Source organism: Mytilus edulis, chromosome 8 (assembly GCF_963676685.1).
Source record: "Mytilus edulis chromosome 8, xbMytEdul2.2, whole genome shotgun sequence".
NCBI lineage: Eukaryota > Metazoa > Mollusca > Bivalvia > Mytilida > Mytilidae > Mytilus > Mytilus edulis.
The window spans coordinates 30,085,589-30,102,609 of record NC_092351.1 but is presented as its reverse complement, the minus strand read 5'-3'; the positions used below and the strand labels follow the sequence as shown (position 1 = coordinate 30,102,609).

The window sequence follows — 17,021 nt, the reverse complement described above, 5'->3', positions numbered from 1 at the left end:
TTTTATAAAAATGTTTTGAATAATAAACCTCAGACCATAGCCAGAAATAAAGAAAACGACGAAGAGTCAAACAAACAACTACAAATATACAATAAGCACTTTATTCTTTTTATAATTATTAAATTACTTTAATATATCAAAATGACTATCTATATTCAGAAACACAGGCAATGTACTTGAGGCCAATAGACAACTTTCGAGTTCGATGCATTTCCGTCAAAAGCTCTGGTTTTAGTGAACATCATTCGTGCGTTTAGGTGCGTCGTCACTTCCGTTCCAATGTTGAGAGAGTGGTTGGAAAACTATAGATCTTTATTGTATGAATTATGCGGCAAATTGAATTCTCATAATGAACAATCAGCACTACTGTCATTAGGGAATTGTAATTAAGTACCTACAAAACACCTATTATTTCTAATTGATCCTGCACAATGACGATCACTAAGACGCTTGATGAACGTTAACAGTGCAGGGATACAGGCGATCCCCTCTATCTGGTAAATGACGTCACAGAGGCGCGCATACTTGAGTTTTTTCCGGTAACGGATGAACTCGAAAGTGGTCTATTAGTTTTAACACTTGCATAAACGTGCACTTATTAAAAAGTTTTATTTAGAATGAACTGAATGATTATAATCTTTTGCCTGGATTTTTCAACACCTATATATATCCTGACCTTTTATTTAGCTCAGGCACACTCGAAGAGGTGTTCCTAAAACGTTTAGGAAAACTATCTACCTTATGTCATAACAAAAACCTCATTAGAGAAATAACAAATGGAAAAGTAAACAATTAAAGCCAAAAATGTGAAAGCAAAAGATATTATAATAGGGAATATTGAATCAAGATACACTCATCATAGATACAAGGATAAAAGTTGAAGAGCCTAATTACAAAAATGACCTAAATATAATAATCAAATCCATCAGTGGTCAACTTTGTCTGATGGAGTTAAAACTTAATTAGTTTCTTGATAATTTCTAAGTTTGTGAGCGGACAACTTAAGAAAGATTTGATATGAAGTATGCTAGTACTGAAGTTCTAACTACTTAACTGATGATACTCTCGTGGACCGATAGTCCTCGAGCAACGGCATTGACCTATAATAGCTAGTTATATGTTGTACATTTTTTTGACTGAATGTATGGTAGGAAGATTTTGACATTCTGACAATCTATACTTTTCAATATTCTCATTTCCTACCGTTTATCTCTATATCCTACCGTTAGCAATGGGGTCATTTTGTATTGTGAAAATGTAATTAAAAGCAAATTTGTATTATATTTCTCTAAACAGTCTTTCAGCCAAACTGATTAAATTTTGTCTAGTGGTTTAAGAAAAGAAGAATTTAAAAATGTTTGCAACGACAAATGCCAAAATGAGGGCTCACATTGCCCATGGGGACATTGCCCATGGGGACAGTTGGGATCAAAAGGCAGTAGTGTAATATATTTCCTAGGTAAAATTATTATAAATTTCAATTTATTGAACTTCTACATTATAAAGAGAAGGCTAGATGTTTCGTTTATTATTTTTTGGTCGTCCATTATCATTATTCGAACATATTTCATTTCACTTTCATAGATTTGGCACAGTGACCCAGAAAAGAAAGTTAAAAAAGAGATAGACTGCAGGGAAGGCAATCCTTGATATTTTATCTATCTTTTTGGCCCTTTCTAAGTAAGGTCTTCTATTTTCATCTTTGTCTGGATCTTGGACATTTCCCTGTGACTGTAATTATATATAAAAAAAGAAATGCAATAAAAAATCATGCTTTACAAAATAATCAAACTTAAGTAATGATAAAAAAAAAAGATATGCACGTGTGTGTTTATGTTTCTGTAATGGTGATTTTGAAATGTAGATAGTTTGCCATTAACTATTTATTACTTACCAATAAAGTATAATTGTTTTTTCTGTACGACATTACCAGTTTAAATATCATACTGCTCTATTAATATATAATATTTTATTATGGGTTCATATATATGTGTAAATGATGTGTCGAGCTCCAATTCCACTACTATTTTTTAAATATCGAGATAGTAAAAACAAAACATTTTGATTATATAAAACAGCAATGTGTCCATAGTACACGTATGCCCCAATAGCTATTCATTTTCAATGTTCATTGGATCGTGATATTGGGATAAAAACTCTAATTATGCATTCAAATTAGAAAGGTCATATCATAGGGAACATGACTTTTTGTTTGTGTACTTAGTTTCAAGTTGATAGGACTTTGACTCAATCAAAAACTACATTGACTAACAACGTTAACCTCAAGCGGGACAGTAGGACGTATGGATGAACGAACGAACGGATGGACGGACAAACGCAACGACCAGAAAACATAATGCCCATAAATGGGGTATATTTTATGACGGAAAGATTATTATCTTTACAATACGGTAAATTACTCTTCGTCTTTTCAGATGAATCAAACTGTTTAGCAACTTTAGCAATTGATTTAGTACCGTTTGATATCTGCAATAACTACAGAGTAAACTTATCCCTATTGTTGACATTCAGTATAGTAAAAACGTTCATATAAATCGTCATTTTAGTATAAATGTATATCATTTTGTCGGAAAATATCTGTACAAGAGAATATGACAGTTGTTTTCATTTTTTTCCGTGGACTTATATAGTGAAGCATTATGAGTTGTCAGATGTAATAGACTTTTGTATTTATCTACGAGATCGATGTTATATTTTTGTCATTTATGTGTATTTATTTATTTATTAATGTTGTTTTTTTTTTTTTTGGTAAATTAAATCTCTATGCCGTTTTTTAAATTCTTATCTAGAATCATTATACCCAAATCGTCTTACTCACCTCTCTGTGCTTTGAAGCCCTCTCCTGTGCTATCTGTGAAGCTCTCGCATCAGATACTTTGATTCTTGCAAGTACATTTACAACAGAAAACTCAACTAGTGCAGCAAACACAAACAGGATCTGAAACAAACTCCACACGTCTACAGCTTTTACGTATGACACACGTGGGGCATTCCGTCTGGACGCTGATCCTAGAGATGACATTGTGAGGACAGTGACTGCACCTAGAGATACACGTCCTGGAACAGCTAGAGGGTGTAACCAGAACGAGACCCACGATAGAACAACGATGAGAATGTCGGGTATAAAGATTTCAGTCATGTAGTATCCAATGGATCTCTTTAGTTCAATAACCATTTCAAGACAAGAAAAACCAGTACCTAAAAATATAGTTAACATCTAGATATTATTCAGTCCGTTTTAGACAGACAAATGAATGCATATTTGTTAGCCTTTATAAAATTAAGCTTATATATATATTGTTTAACTACTTTTTATGCCCCACCTACGATAGTAGAGGGGCATTATGTTTTCTGGTCTGTGCTTCCGTTCGTTCGTCCGTCTGTGCGTCCGTTCGATTCAGTTTAAAGTTTTTGGTCAAGGTAGTTTTTGAAGAAGTTGAAGTCCAATCAACTTGAAACTTAGTACACATGTTTCCCATGATATGATCTTTCTAATTTTAATGCCAAATTATAGTTTTGACCCAATTTTATGGTCCATTGAACATAGAAAATGATAGTGCAAAGTTCAGGTTAAAGTTTTTGGTCAAGGTAGTTTTTGATAAAGTTAAAGTTACATCAACTTGAAACTTAGTACACATGTTCCCTATGATATGATCTTTGTAATTATAATTCCAAATTATAAGTTTGACCCCAATTTCACGGTCCACTGAACATAGAAAATGATAGTGCGAGTGGGGCATCCGTGTACTATGGACACATTCTTGTTTATTACTTTATCAAGTACATTTACTACTTAATATACAACCATATTCCCCATTTCCATTCTCAGTTTTATATAAACACATCAAGGAACTCCCGAAATAAGCTCATATAAATACTCTTACTGTGAGGAAATTATCAATGAATATTATGTTGACAATATATGAGTCAAACAATTAATACATAGTAATTGAATAAGGTAAGCGTTTACTATTGCGATTATCATTTTATTGCAGTATAGTCTGTACATAAAAGTGGTAGGCGAATTTAGAAGACATTTTAAAATTTCATATTACATATGAATTGTGAAAAAGAATAGTCAATAAACAGATATCAATTATTTTTTTTTTATATAGAATATCAAGTACATGGAACGTTTTGTTATATTTCACAATTTTATTTTACCTCCATTAAACAGACTTGTGTGGCATAAACTAACACTTGTTGGTGGTCTTCCATTTATATCATACAGTGGTAGATTTTCGTTCAGCACATGTACTGGCGTTCCATCAATCCATGAATACAAAAGTTTTTTTGCGGTCAGCCCGTCTGTGGGACATAATTTTAAAGTTAAAACATTTTGAACAAAATATGAAATGACTTAAACAGATGTTTATGTAAATTTCACAAATTCAGAAGTTTCAATAAATTTATGTAAATCAAGACAAGCATGCACAGTGTAACGACAAAAAAGGCAAAAGAATGGCCAATGTAGATAATACTGATAGTATATTTAGTTTTCGTCCTAACGTCAACGGGGAAAACTATAATGTGTCTTGTAATATGAATTTGTGACACAAGATTTAGTGCGAATGTAAATTGTTGTAGACTTCTTTTATCTAGTACATTTGTTAAAAACCAGTTTGGGGACCAAGTACATAATAAAAGGGATGAATGGTCATGCGATGTTATTTAAACCCCAAAAGTCCTAATCCTTAAGCCTCGCTCACACCTTACCGGAATGCTCGAACGAACGCCTAACTGATAACTTTTTTTCCGTTCATGTCCGTTAGACGTCCGTTCTTATCCGTTAGACGTCCGTCCATATCCGTTGCATGTCCGTTAAGCATACGTTTTATCCGTCGACGTCCGTTCTGTCTTGTGGAAAATTTTGAGCATGTTTTCCGTTGGACGTCCGTTAGGCGTCCGTTTTGTACGGTACTCGTCCGTTTTGTACGGTACTCGTCCGTTTCGTTTCCGTTTTGTATCCGTTTCGTGTCCGTTATACATCCGTTGGAGGTCTGGAAGATAAATTCACCAACGGACTTCTACCGGACGTTGAACGGATAAAACGGATGAGAAACGGACTTCTACCAGACGTATAGCGGATAAAACAGATGATGAACGGATCTGAAACGGATAAATGCCAATTGAAAATTTTGCGTCAGAAATGCCAATTATTGGTATGTCAGATTTCTTAAGGTTCGTGAATTATTATTATTCATAATCGATCTTAGAGTATAGACACGTCTTCACAATCAAGCAGTTCTTATTCAGGCGAGACACTGCCCTTTGGCAGAATTTTGAAGAACAAACCAAAACCAGCATGCAGTTACACAGAAACATTTTGAATATTTTTGCGATTTACATGTATTATTATTGTCGCCTTTGATTTTTATATCTTGTTCATCCGTTTTATCCGGTACGCTTCCGTTAAGTGTCCGTTCATGCTGTACTTGTCCGTTGGATGAACGTTCGACATCCGTTCTGTCCGGTACGTGTCCGTTTCTCGTACGTTGCATGTCCTGCGTGTGTCCGTTATGCATCCGTTACACGTCCGGTTTTTTCGGTCAGTACATCAACGGACTCCCAACGGATAACAATTTTGTCAACGGACAACTTTTATTTTCATCAGTTAGGCGTCCGTTCGTGCTATCCGGTAAGGTGTGACCGAGGCTTAAGAAGGTGATAGAGTTGTGATTATCCTCAAAGGAATAGTTCTGTAAGTGACATGTTGTTTCAAGGCAAATTTCTGTCTCTATCCATATGCATTATACATAAACTCTCAATTCCCAGTGACTGTCCAAATGTCTCGACCATCTTCCCGGACGGACCTGTTACAGCACACACTTATTGTAATTGTTAAATTGTTATCATCATTTATGTTAGCATACATAAAATATTTGCAACTGAACGTTAAGCAACCAACAATCAATTCATCAATCAATTGAGACGATGGGTAAACATCTGCCATATTACTAGCTAGGATAAATGTTTTTAAATTGATCATATTGCATAATCTATTGTTATTGTCATTCTAATTTGGTATTCAAAGTTGGAAGCTATGACAACACATCATTCATTGTATTGTTTCATGTACAGTCATAACAAAAGTCACAAAAGTGTAGCAATCTTAGGCCGACAGTTTGTGCATGTAGCCCACACGTTACACTTAAGCATTGTCTTTATATCTAGTTCCATATTTCTCATACTACAAGAAGTTTGCAAAATAAATCATCTTTATTTTATAATGTGTATGAATGAGTAAGCACCTCGGTCCATCAAAGGTAATACTATATAATAACCGTGAGATAGTCTAAGAGTAGACTGTCTCCTGATATTAGCCAATCAAAATTTGGCAACTTATCGTAAATTTTAGTACTAAACATTTTATAAAATATGTGTATTAAGGAATGAGTCAAGACACACACAGCTTGACGACGAAATCTGAAATGTCCAAACTCCTAGTATCGTGCTCTAAATGTCCAACATCAAATTTCAAGTCATCGTAGAACTTGGAAGTTTACGCTAGTGACCTAATTTTAGACTGAAACGACAATTCTATTACTTTTTAATCTTAACTTGAAAAGTCAAGGTACTGAATGAAAAACAAAAAATAAATTTAGACTTTTGCATTTTTCTAACTTGTCATAAGAGAATTATAACTATAATAATAATCCATATCCAGTTTAGGCATTAGTGTTGATGAATACTACATTGTACTACAGAAATATAGTCACCTCCAGCCGTGACTTTAAGTAACAGTCACTATTTCATATATCTAGACAAAAAGTAGGACAACTGAGTACTAAACTAACCGGATACCGCCATAGTAATTTGATCGCTAATGTCTCACTCTTTTCTTTATTTATATGAATTGATCTTTATTGGTTTATGTTGTATTTATATGTAAATTGTATATACTCAGGGCGATCCTTAGAGTTTGTTAAAGACATTTATGCTACTCCATTGACAATCTATAGAAACAACTATATACACTTAACCTAACTATTCAGCAAGCTCTGTTCGCTTCTCTTTTAAATAAAAAACAATAAAATGAAAATGAATTGATAAATCCTTTGATCAAAATTTTCAAGTACACATGTAGTTCAAGATCAGCAAGAAATGCGTGCGTATCAAACTAATCAATATTCATGATCAATTAATGCAGATAATAGCCGAAACAACATCGGGTTAGACATTACACAACATTAATGCTCTGTTCGTCGCATAAATGTGTTATTTATTTTATTCATAACCCTATTTCATATGTGTTTGAAGACAGTATGATTCCATAAACTGTTCTCTTGTTCGATTTAATTGTGGTGTTGGCTTGCTGTTTAATGGATATACGCCATATATCTGTCAACTCGTACCAGAAAATAATAAATCTATTTAAATTAAATACCTAAGAAAACTCGATCGCTTTTGCAAAAGGGCTCAATAATATCAAATTCGACCATTGCATTAGACCGAATATACAAATACTGATGCATTTATGCTCCAATCAATAGATAAACGACCAGACTTACAGCTTTCTAAATGAATTTTGCACCTTTGATTATCTAGCGGGTATAAATGGAAATCCATCGAACAAGACAGCTGTAAATGCAACCTACAAGATAAATTATATATTTTTTATATTAACCTTCTAATTGTTCTATATCAGGAATATATTAACATTAACAAGCTGTATTTGGTAAAAACTTTCGGAATAATGTGTGTTCATTGTTCTTTGACTTCATTGTACGGTAGACCGGTGTACGGTAGCTCTTTTTAAGTTGAGCGTTCATTTGTAGACGAAACGCGTGTCTATTCTACAAAATGATAAGCCTGGCACCGTTCTAATTACATTATCCTGACTGCATCACTGTTAATCAGAGCTGTTTACTGTATCATGTATGTACTGTGTATAATCTAATAAACTAGTCTTGCGGTCACTCTGTTTAGTGTTGATACATGTATTACGATTTGCATTATTTAATTGGTCGGTTTTAAATTTATAAATTAAGTTGATAACATCTAGCGATATACATGTATATAGTTCCACTACTTTTCGAATTATTTCATTGTATATGACTAGAAAGAAAAGTAAATTACATTTTTGTAAATCATTAAGGAGCTGCAAATCCTTCATTTGTGCTCTCAACATTTGAAAAGAAAGAGCGAGGCCACTTTACTCGTGTCTTGTGTTACGAATCGTCGTCATTTTCATGCATTTCATTATTTTATTATTCAATTCCAATTTATTTTTTTCTCATTTTTTTACGGAATACTCCTGTTTACAACACGTATATCATACCTCAAACTGTACAGAACCGTTCCATTGTGATAAATATGCATCAATGTATTCGGTTTAGTGATGGTGTGTAGATCTCCTTTTTTAGATTCTGGAAAGAATGTATCTGGGGTCCAAATACTACTAATTTCATCTTGAGTCAATTCTAGAGTTATGTTTGGATGGCTAAAATTTAGGCGATGGTCTACCCATCTCTGCCTTAAATAACAAGTGATTGAAAAATCCTGCAATAGAAACCACGCATTGTACATTTCGCTAAAATTTAAAAACACATACATTTGTTCTACTTTATAATAAAGACGTCTTACTTTGAAGGTTTTCTATACTTCATCCAGAAATATACAGGGGAAAACATATTATTTTAAGGTCTCGCAATTAATCACCCATTGAATGTCAGTTGTATTTTGCAAGAAAAGGGAAACAGAAGTATGGGCAATAAATTGGGGAATGAAATTTAATGCTAAATATTACTATATAATGAGCTATAAACAAAATCAACAAACTTTTACCCACTAGACAACCACATGTTTTTACAAACAAATCCTTACCAACGTTTAGGTCTTAATATATCTGATGACATAAAATGGACCAGCCGCATAGGAAAACAAACAGCAAATCAAGCTGTACACTAGGCTTGCTGAAAAGAAACTTAAGCTAGTGCCCCCAAGAGTACAAAAAGTTAGCCTGCTTGGCCATGGTAAGATCAGTACTAGAATACAATGCTGTCATCTGGAACCAATAAACCATCAGGGAAATAGAAAAGATAGAGGTCTTACAGAAAAGAGGCGCACGTTTCATCCTGCATGGTTACAAATACAAAGAAACCTAGTGCGTCACAAATATGCTTTCTAAGCTGAAACAAACACCTCTCCAAGAACGACGGAAACATCAGAGGCTGACAATGGTTTAGGAATTGGTGCTGGTTATTAATCCAACTAACTACATACAAGAAATTAAATCGGAAACAAACGCCAATCAAAGCAAAAAAACAAAACTTCAGTGAAGTTCAATACAAGAATATAAGACAAGAAACCAGAAATAGCCGATCATTCACATTGATTGACTGCAAAACAGACATTCGAAAGAATTCTTTTTTTCTTAAAAATTATAGTGCAGTGGAACCATCTGAAAGACAATGTTGCGTGCCAAAAGGCAGTTGAGGGCTGCCCTCCAACGTTTGGACTTACTAACCAACTCTCATTCCAGTACGCATATACCCGCGATCGGAATCCGCACTATGTAACATACGGATACAGATACAGAAGAACACTTTTAGGTTTGGGTAACTCGGTGGCTGAGTAGTCTAAAGCATTTATAATCTACAGTTTTCACAGGCCTGCCAAGAGTTGTGCTATATTGTTCGGGTGCAGGCCTTACTTAGGTAGGATTGTGCCCGCAAAAATATAGCCTCGAGTGCTGAAATTGGCGTTAAGGACCATCACTAACCAAATCGGTTTCTTGAAATAATATTTTAAAGATTTTCATTTCTTTTTTTCTTAATTTTTTTTTCAACGCATTCGTAGAAATGTTTTACTTCTCTTAAAACCAGATATTTTGCGTGTTGATTTATCGGGGGTCTTATATTGGCGAAGAACGTCTTTGGAAAAAAATCATATGTATTCGAGTCAACAGGACAAATTACTTGCAAAGGTACATACTGTGATCATGGTGAATCGTATATTTCTATATTAAAGGAAATACACCGAGACAGAAACTTAAAGTCTAGTTGATTGGTAGCTTTATCGAATCTCAATATGATTGCATTTGATCACAGTATAAACTGCATTTATTTTCCTTTAATTAATACTTAACGATTTTATTGTGTGATATTTAGGAGGATAAAAAAAAACTAACATTGGATGTGTGTACATGAATTACAAGTCGTTACAGCAAATACTGTAAAGATTTTCAATTCATGTACACACATCCAAGGTTACGACTTACTAGTATGTTAAGTTTTTCATAATACAACTTGTTCGGATGTATTCATCTAGGGTTTAGGAATTGTTACCAGATGTTCAGATTACTTGTGTTTCCCCCCTATGATACAGAGTAAAGTATGTTGCCCATATAATCAACGGTTCATTCCATAGAAGACTTCAATAGTTCATAAAAGGTCATAGACATAATCTTCATCTTTTATATAAGCTTTGGATTTCAAATCTTTTGGCCACGAGAATCACTGAAGAGACATGTATTGTCGAAATGCGCATCTGGTGCAAGAAAATTGGTACCGTTAATTTTATTAAGCAGATCCAAGATTTATGTTCTTATGATTTTAGACCCAAATAATATCAATCATGGTAAATATGAGATAAAAGTCCGAGTCAGTCTTTTTCTTGCCATTTAGTTTTTTAATCAAACGGAGTTTCACAACATACATGTATCAATATGTTTAGCTCATTTTGTTTTTTAACTAAATGCTCTCTAATTTATAGAACGTTGATTTATAAATTTTAAATATATTTTTTTTATTTTCACGTGACTACATCGATCCTTAAATACAATTAGAATACTGAGTATGACTGTGTGTTTGTTTATTTCACATTGGCAGAAAGTATAGGAGGGGGGTGTTAGGATCTCAGAAAACATGTTTAACCCCGCTGCACTTAAAGCGCCTGTCCAAAGTCAGGAGTCTCTGACCTTTGCCTTTTTTTTTAAATTTTAGTTCATTATTTTATGTTTTAGAGTTTGGTGTGACATCCAATTTCCTTGAACTAGTACACATTTTGTTTAGGGACCATAAAACACCCGCCCCCGGCTGTGGGATATTCTCGCTGTGCTGAGGACCCATTTATGACCTTCTGCTGTTTTCTGCTCTTTGGTCGGGTTATTATCCCTGTGACATTTCACCATTCTCAATTCAAATCTAAATATGGACATAGAACGTTGGGTACAAATGTCACATAATATATATGTAAGAAGTTTGAAAATACTTTTGAATAAATAAAAAGAATTATACCATTTCGTTAACGTTGACATCATACATTTCTGTGATAAATAACTGGACACTAACATTGGTGGGCTGTTCTTCGTATATATCTAAAACATATATATGGGGCATCATTCAACATAATTATGATAACAAAAGTATGGTATTGGATTTTCTCGCTGCATTGAAGACACATTTGTGGCCTTCGGCTGTTATCTGCTCTTTGGTCGGATTGTTGTCTCTTTGTCATATTTCCCATTTCCATTTTTTATTTTATAGGGAATATGTTTTTCTTTTTAAAAAAGGTAATGACTGTTCATTTTTTATCTGAAATCTTAGCATGTCTTCAAAATTATTTTGACAACCTATTGTAATATCAACAATAAATAATAGGACGCAATAAAATCCCTTTTATTTAAAATGACTTGAAGTCTACGAAAGGCGGGTAGGGCCAAGGTTTAGTTTATTTTAGAGTTAGCTTACTTTTAAACTAAATCGTCGTTATAACGAGTTTGGTAGTCATGATAACGAGTTTGTTAAGTCGTAATAAGGAGAAACTAAGTTGTTTGAACGAGATCGCTTAGTCGCTAAAAGTAGTTACTAACTCGTGATAATTAATGTCTCCAAACTAAACTACACCCTGAATCTACATGTAACCGTCTTAAACAATATTGTTTTCTGCATCGTGCTATGATTTCCTATTTTATCACTGTTATGTGTTAAACCATATTGTGACAACACTGATGTCGGTAAAATAAAATCTGCTAAAACAACAAAGATATGGGCTTTGCTCATTGTTGTACGGTGACCTATAGTTGTTATTTTTTGTTTCATTTTGTCTCTTAGCTTGATGTTTCATACCACATCTTCTTTTCTATATTAATTTTAGACAAGTTTAAAATACATACTGTTAGCCACTGATAAGTTCGCGCTGTTGATTCTGTTAACGTTTATATAGTATCAATTCGAAGAAAGCAGCCGAACTTACCTCTATTTAAATGATTTTCCTCATTTTACTTTCGGTTTTCTGGATAGTCTGCGTTATATTTCAGAGTAAATTGTTTTTAGCACTTACCTCCCAAATCTATGCCAGGTGGAATCCGTTTGTCATAATCTCTGTGTTCAAGAATATCTTGCAGAATTTGTCGTCTAACATTTTTGAAAATAAATGTTAAATATTAACAAAGAAAGTAAAAGGAGAGAACATGCTTTATTTATATGATATCGTGTGGCATTGCAAAGAAAGAAGGTTCTATATTTAAGCAGTTTATAATAAAATACAAGGGTTCAAACGCTTACTGATCGTTGAGCATGCATTTTGAAAGTATAACACAAAGTTATCATTATCCATGTGATTGAGGTTACATTTAAGTTATCCTGGTACCTTTGATAACTATTTACAGTCTGATTAACCTTATCAATTTAACAGACATGTATAAAAAAAAATAAAAAATTAACGGTACCAATTTTCTTGCACCAGATGCGCATTTCGACAATACATGTCTCTTCAGTGATGCTCGTGGCCAAAAGATTTGAAATCCAAAGCTTATATAAAAGATGAAGAGCTATAATCCAAAAGGTCCAAAAAGTATAGCCAAATCCGTATAAGGAATCAGAGCTTTGCACGAGGGAGATACATTCCTTAATTTATAATAATTTCTAATATTTTGTAACAGCAAATTTTAATAACACAAAAAATCCGTATGTTCATGCCAGTACCGAAGTACTGGCTACTGGGCTGGTGATACCCTCGGGGACTAATAGTCCACCAGCAGAGGCATCGACACATGCCTTACCATCTTTCCATACACCAAATACAGTTAACTATTGTTTATAATTTTCAGCCTTAATTTAAAATATAATGTTGACATCACCAGGACGAACCACCCAGACAATACACATAGTTGACATATTGCATAAAGTATGTGGGAAACTGACCTCAACACGAAATGTGAACATTGATTTGATCAAAGATCCACCAAAATGTGGTGAAGGTTATAAGATGAACATTGTCAAACAAATATTAAGGCCTTGCAGTCTTTTTATACTTACAATGTAGTTTACTTAATGCTTATATTATCTGATATGACACTTACAAAACTACAAATTGTACTATTATACAATGAACCATAAACATGTTTTCAAGGTCATATGAACCCTTCCAAACAGTACAATCATTGCATACACATTGCAAACACCAAATATAGTTTACATATTGCTCATAATATCTGAAAAACGTACAAAGCACAAACATATTGCATTCAGCAATGACACGAATACGACATCAAGGTCAATTAAAACCTACCAAACAGACAGATATAACCAGTCCATACACTAAATATAATTGATCTACAGTTACTGATTATAATATCTGAGATACCGACATTGACACGAAATAATTCAAGGACTCTGAGGCCATGTGAACATTTTCGGACGAACATGTACCCCTTACAAGGCTCATGTGTACCAATTTTAGTAACTAGCACATGACGAAAACAAAAAGAAATGTAGTTTTGTAAGCAGTCGCTGAACCATGAGTTTGAGGTCAACGACAATTAATAACATATGACCGACGGTAACTTCGTATTATAACACATGTGTTAACAATTTAAATATGAAGCATCAATGTCTTTTGTACTCTGAAATTTAAAGCTTTATGCAAATAGTTTACGCTGTCATCGCCAGACTTTAATATTTGTGTCTCGCATTCTGCTACAAGATCGTACTCGAGACAAAAACAAATTCGGGTTGAAATGCCAATGACACAAAAGCTCAGCAACACAAACAAAATTAAAAAGATGTTTGCATTCATTTATATACATGTACAGTAATATGTGCTATGGGATTAAAAATATTTGGTCGAAATAGTGTTTTCTACTTTTCTTGTTTGCTCAATTCTTTCATTTTGTTTACAACATATAAGCGCTAGATTATTATCATCAAACACAATGTGGAGTCATTAATATTCGTTGGATACCAATTTTCGTAGATTTCGTGGGTACAGCTGGTCAACCACGAAATCAAATGTTCAACGAATTGTAAATTTTTCATTGGTTTGTTTGCAGACTTTTGCAAAACAACGAAATTTGATATCCACGAATGTGTCAGTTTTCCTTAATCCACGAAAATTGAAACCCACGAAAATAAATAAATCCACAGTAGGTACGCGGAAAACAGTCACTAAAGCATCATGTAAAAGTATTTTTGCAGTTACTTTGTATTAAGTACTAAAATCACAAATGTTTAGTCCGCTTTGTTTATGCGCAGTAGGTAACTTGATCTTTTAGATGATAACCTATTCAATATTTCACGTAAACTTAGTTATAATTGTTTCACTAGTAAAGCATTGTTTTGTGTATGAAATGCTTGATGGTAATCGTAATTTTGTACAATTATTACAAGTCACTAAAAATCCAAATATATCTTTTTAAATTTTGTAATGAGTTAATGAGAGTATATTTGTATGTAACGATGTTAATCTTCTTAAAATATTAAAAAACTTGATATTCATAATGTTATTCGTTTTTCTAGATATTAGAAATGACACTTACTGGAGGGATATGGCTTCAGTATACACATTGTACAATGTGAACATCAAAAAGAATGAAAATAAGTGTTTCTCAATACCAATTACATTCATATTCGTCATAGGATGCTAGTACTTCCTGCTTTAAAAAAAGGAAAACATTTTAATATATATTTTTTTTATGTACGATGTATATAGCATTTGAACCTGTTTATACATCTACATGTAAATAATAATTAAAATGATATTGAATGATTAATTCCATATACTATGTGTCCGGTATAGAAAAAAAACACAATTGAACAAACAAAATATATGAAATAACAAATTTGATAGATTGAATGACTGTTAGTTGCTTTGTTTGCTTTAAGTCCTGTAGCAAATAGCTCGTCCATATTCATTTAGAAAACATATTTACAGTAATATCAAAAGGTAGTTTTTGTTAAGTGGCATACGAGGAAGAAGGGCAGGAGTTTCAAATGTCACTGGTAGACGAGGGTATTTGCGATAGAGGCAGACATTACTGCCCAACAGCTCACCGCAATAGTGATTTAACATGGAATTTAAACATCCTCATTCCGACTGGGCGTGGCTGCGTGTTTTTACATCCCACAACTTAACAGTTGCCCCATTCAACACGTAGTTTACTATCAGGAGATGGCCATCTTTTATATCCCATTTTTTTTTAACTCATTCATATAAATAAGAAATTCTTCATAATTATGATACAATAAAACAATTACTAAAAATATACAAAACGTGTCTACACTTGACCGCTGATTAAGGTTGATCATTGGTATAAATTTCCTAAAATAGATTTGTTCATACTTTGCCAAAATGAAGATATTACTTTGCTTTTTTTTCCGAAAATATAACAAAAAGTATGGGTCACCGTGCTATTTTTTTTACAAGTTGTGTACAATTGTAATAATCTGTATACATTTTTTGTAGATTGTTCATGAAAAAACACATTTTTGTGAATACAAATAAATCTATAAGATTTTTTTTTAAATCTGGGTATTCGACGTGTGTAAGAAAATAAATACGACATCAAGTCAAGGCCGAATTATGATATTGATTGCAATATGCATTTAAGATCATTTTTACCGGTGTTTAGTGTAAAGTTTTATATATGTTATCATCAAGTATATTTTTTATACCACAATTATAACAGCATAAACAAGTCTAAATGATTGTGTTGGTTAAAACCGCAATTTTTATACGTGTGGACGCATAACAAATGTCTTGTTAGAGAGATCTAAATACAGCACAAACAACATTTTCCAAAAGACCCAAAAAATGAAAAGTATATTTTAACGGAACGCACAAAAATATGTATACATACTAAAACTGGATGCAAGTGCGGCTTCTTCCATTTTAGACAAAAACGTCACAAATTAGCTCAAAAGGTAAAACTGAAAATTTCAGTAATGTTGCATGGATGTATATTGATTGAGAGAAAACAAACCTGGGTTACAAACTAAAACCGATGACATATTTATGTGACAAAAGGATTTTACTTTCAAATAAAAATCGAAAAGCTTAAAATTTTAACAATTTGTAAAAATGCCATGATAGTTTGCTTCTCCTTTGAACATCAAAGAGTTTACATTTTAACAAACTTTCTGTATGGTTAGAAACGCAGCTTATACTAATAGATATAAGAAGATGTGGTACGAATGCCAATGGGACAACTCTCCATCCAAGTCATAATTCATAAAAGTAATCCATTAGAGGTATGGTATTCAACACGGAGCCTTGGCTCATACCGAAAAGCAATCTATAAAGGGTCCCAAAAAGTACATGTTTGTACAAAATCAGGGTTAAGCTAGGGACATTATGCTCCTTAAATGATTTACCACAGTAACACTGAGGCGTTTAAATATAATTAGTAGGCTATACATGAGAGAAAACGTAGGTAAACTTCAGTGAGACAAAATCTATTCAAGAGAGACGACTATCTTAAAAAATATACATTTAGTTTCCAATGCCTCAAAATTAAGTTGATTTATAGTCTTACGTGTAGTTGTACACCTACCTTAAATTGGTAATCCTTTCACATGTACTCATAACTGGTTGAAATATAGAGGAACTAAATTCTGTACTACAAAACATTTCCTTGTCATTTATGGTATGTTTTAAATTGTATTGAATTTAAAAAAAAAAACAATACTAATTTGAATATAGTGCGGAACTGCCATGCATTTTACATTTTTAAACTTCTTCCTCAATTATTTGCAAATTAAGCATAATGTAATTATCTA

At 33.1% G+C, this 17,021-nt stretch overlaps 1 protein-coding gene across 3 annotated transcripts; it reads right to left on the bottom strand.

The window, feature by feature from the left end:
• Positions 1 to 85: 85 nt before the first annotated feature.
• On the bottom strand, positions 86 to 17,021 carry LOC139485316 (glycine receptor subunit alpha-2-like). Of its 3 annotated transcripts, XR_011655292.1 has the most exons (10): positions 16,796 to 17,012; positions 14,783 to 14,896; positions 12,307 to 12,380; positions 11,262 to 11,341; positions 8,303 to 8,523; positions 7,533 to 7,615; positions 4,186 to 4,329; positions 2,840 to 3,219; positions 270 to 1,731; positions 86 to 145 (listed from the first exon to the last, which is right to left on the bottom strand). XR_011655292.1 is itself a non-coding variant. In XM_071269731.1 (9 exons), the coding sequence occupies exons 2-9, from the start codon at positions 14,878 to 14,880 to the stop codon at positions 1,579 to 1,581; spliced, it is 1,233 nt and encodes a 410-aa protein (XP_071125832.1). In that variant the 5' UTR covers positions 14,881 to 14,896; positions 16,796 to 17,021; the 3' UTR covers positions 86 to 1,578. The 3 variants fall into 3 exon arrangements, 2 of the variants coding, with proteins under 2 accessions (XP_071125832.1, XP_071125831.1); XM_071269731.1 differs by having other exon boundaries at positions 86 to 1,731; positions 16,796 to 17,021; XM_071269730.1 differs by having other exon boundaries at positions 86 to 1,731; positions 14,783 to 14,899; positions 16,796 to 16,930.

Coding starts and splice junctions, on each gene's coding strand:
- LOC139485316 (XM_071269731.1), bottom strand. CDS start 14,880: ATGACGAATATGAATGTAATTGGTATTGAGAAACACTTATTTTCATTC. Junction 12,381..14,782: donor ACTGAAGCCATATCCCTCCA/GTAAGTGTCATT, acceptor CAAAAATGTTAG/ACGACAAATTCTGCAAGATA. Junction 4,330..7,532: donor CAAAATTCATTTAGAAAGCT/GTAAGTCTGGTC, acceptor TATGTCCCACAG/ACGGGCTGACCGCAAAAAAA.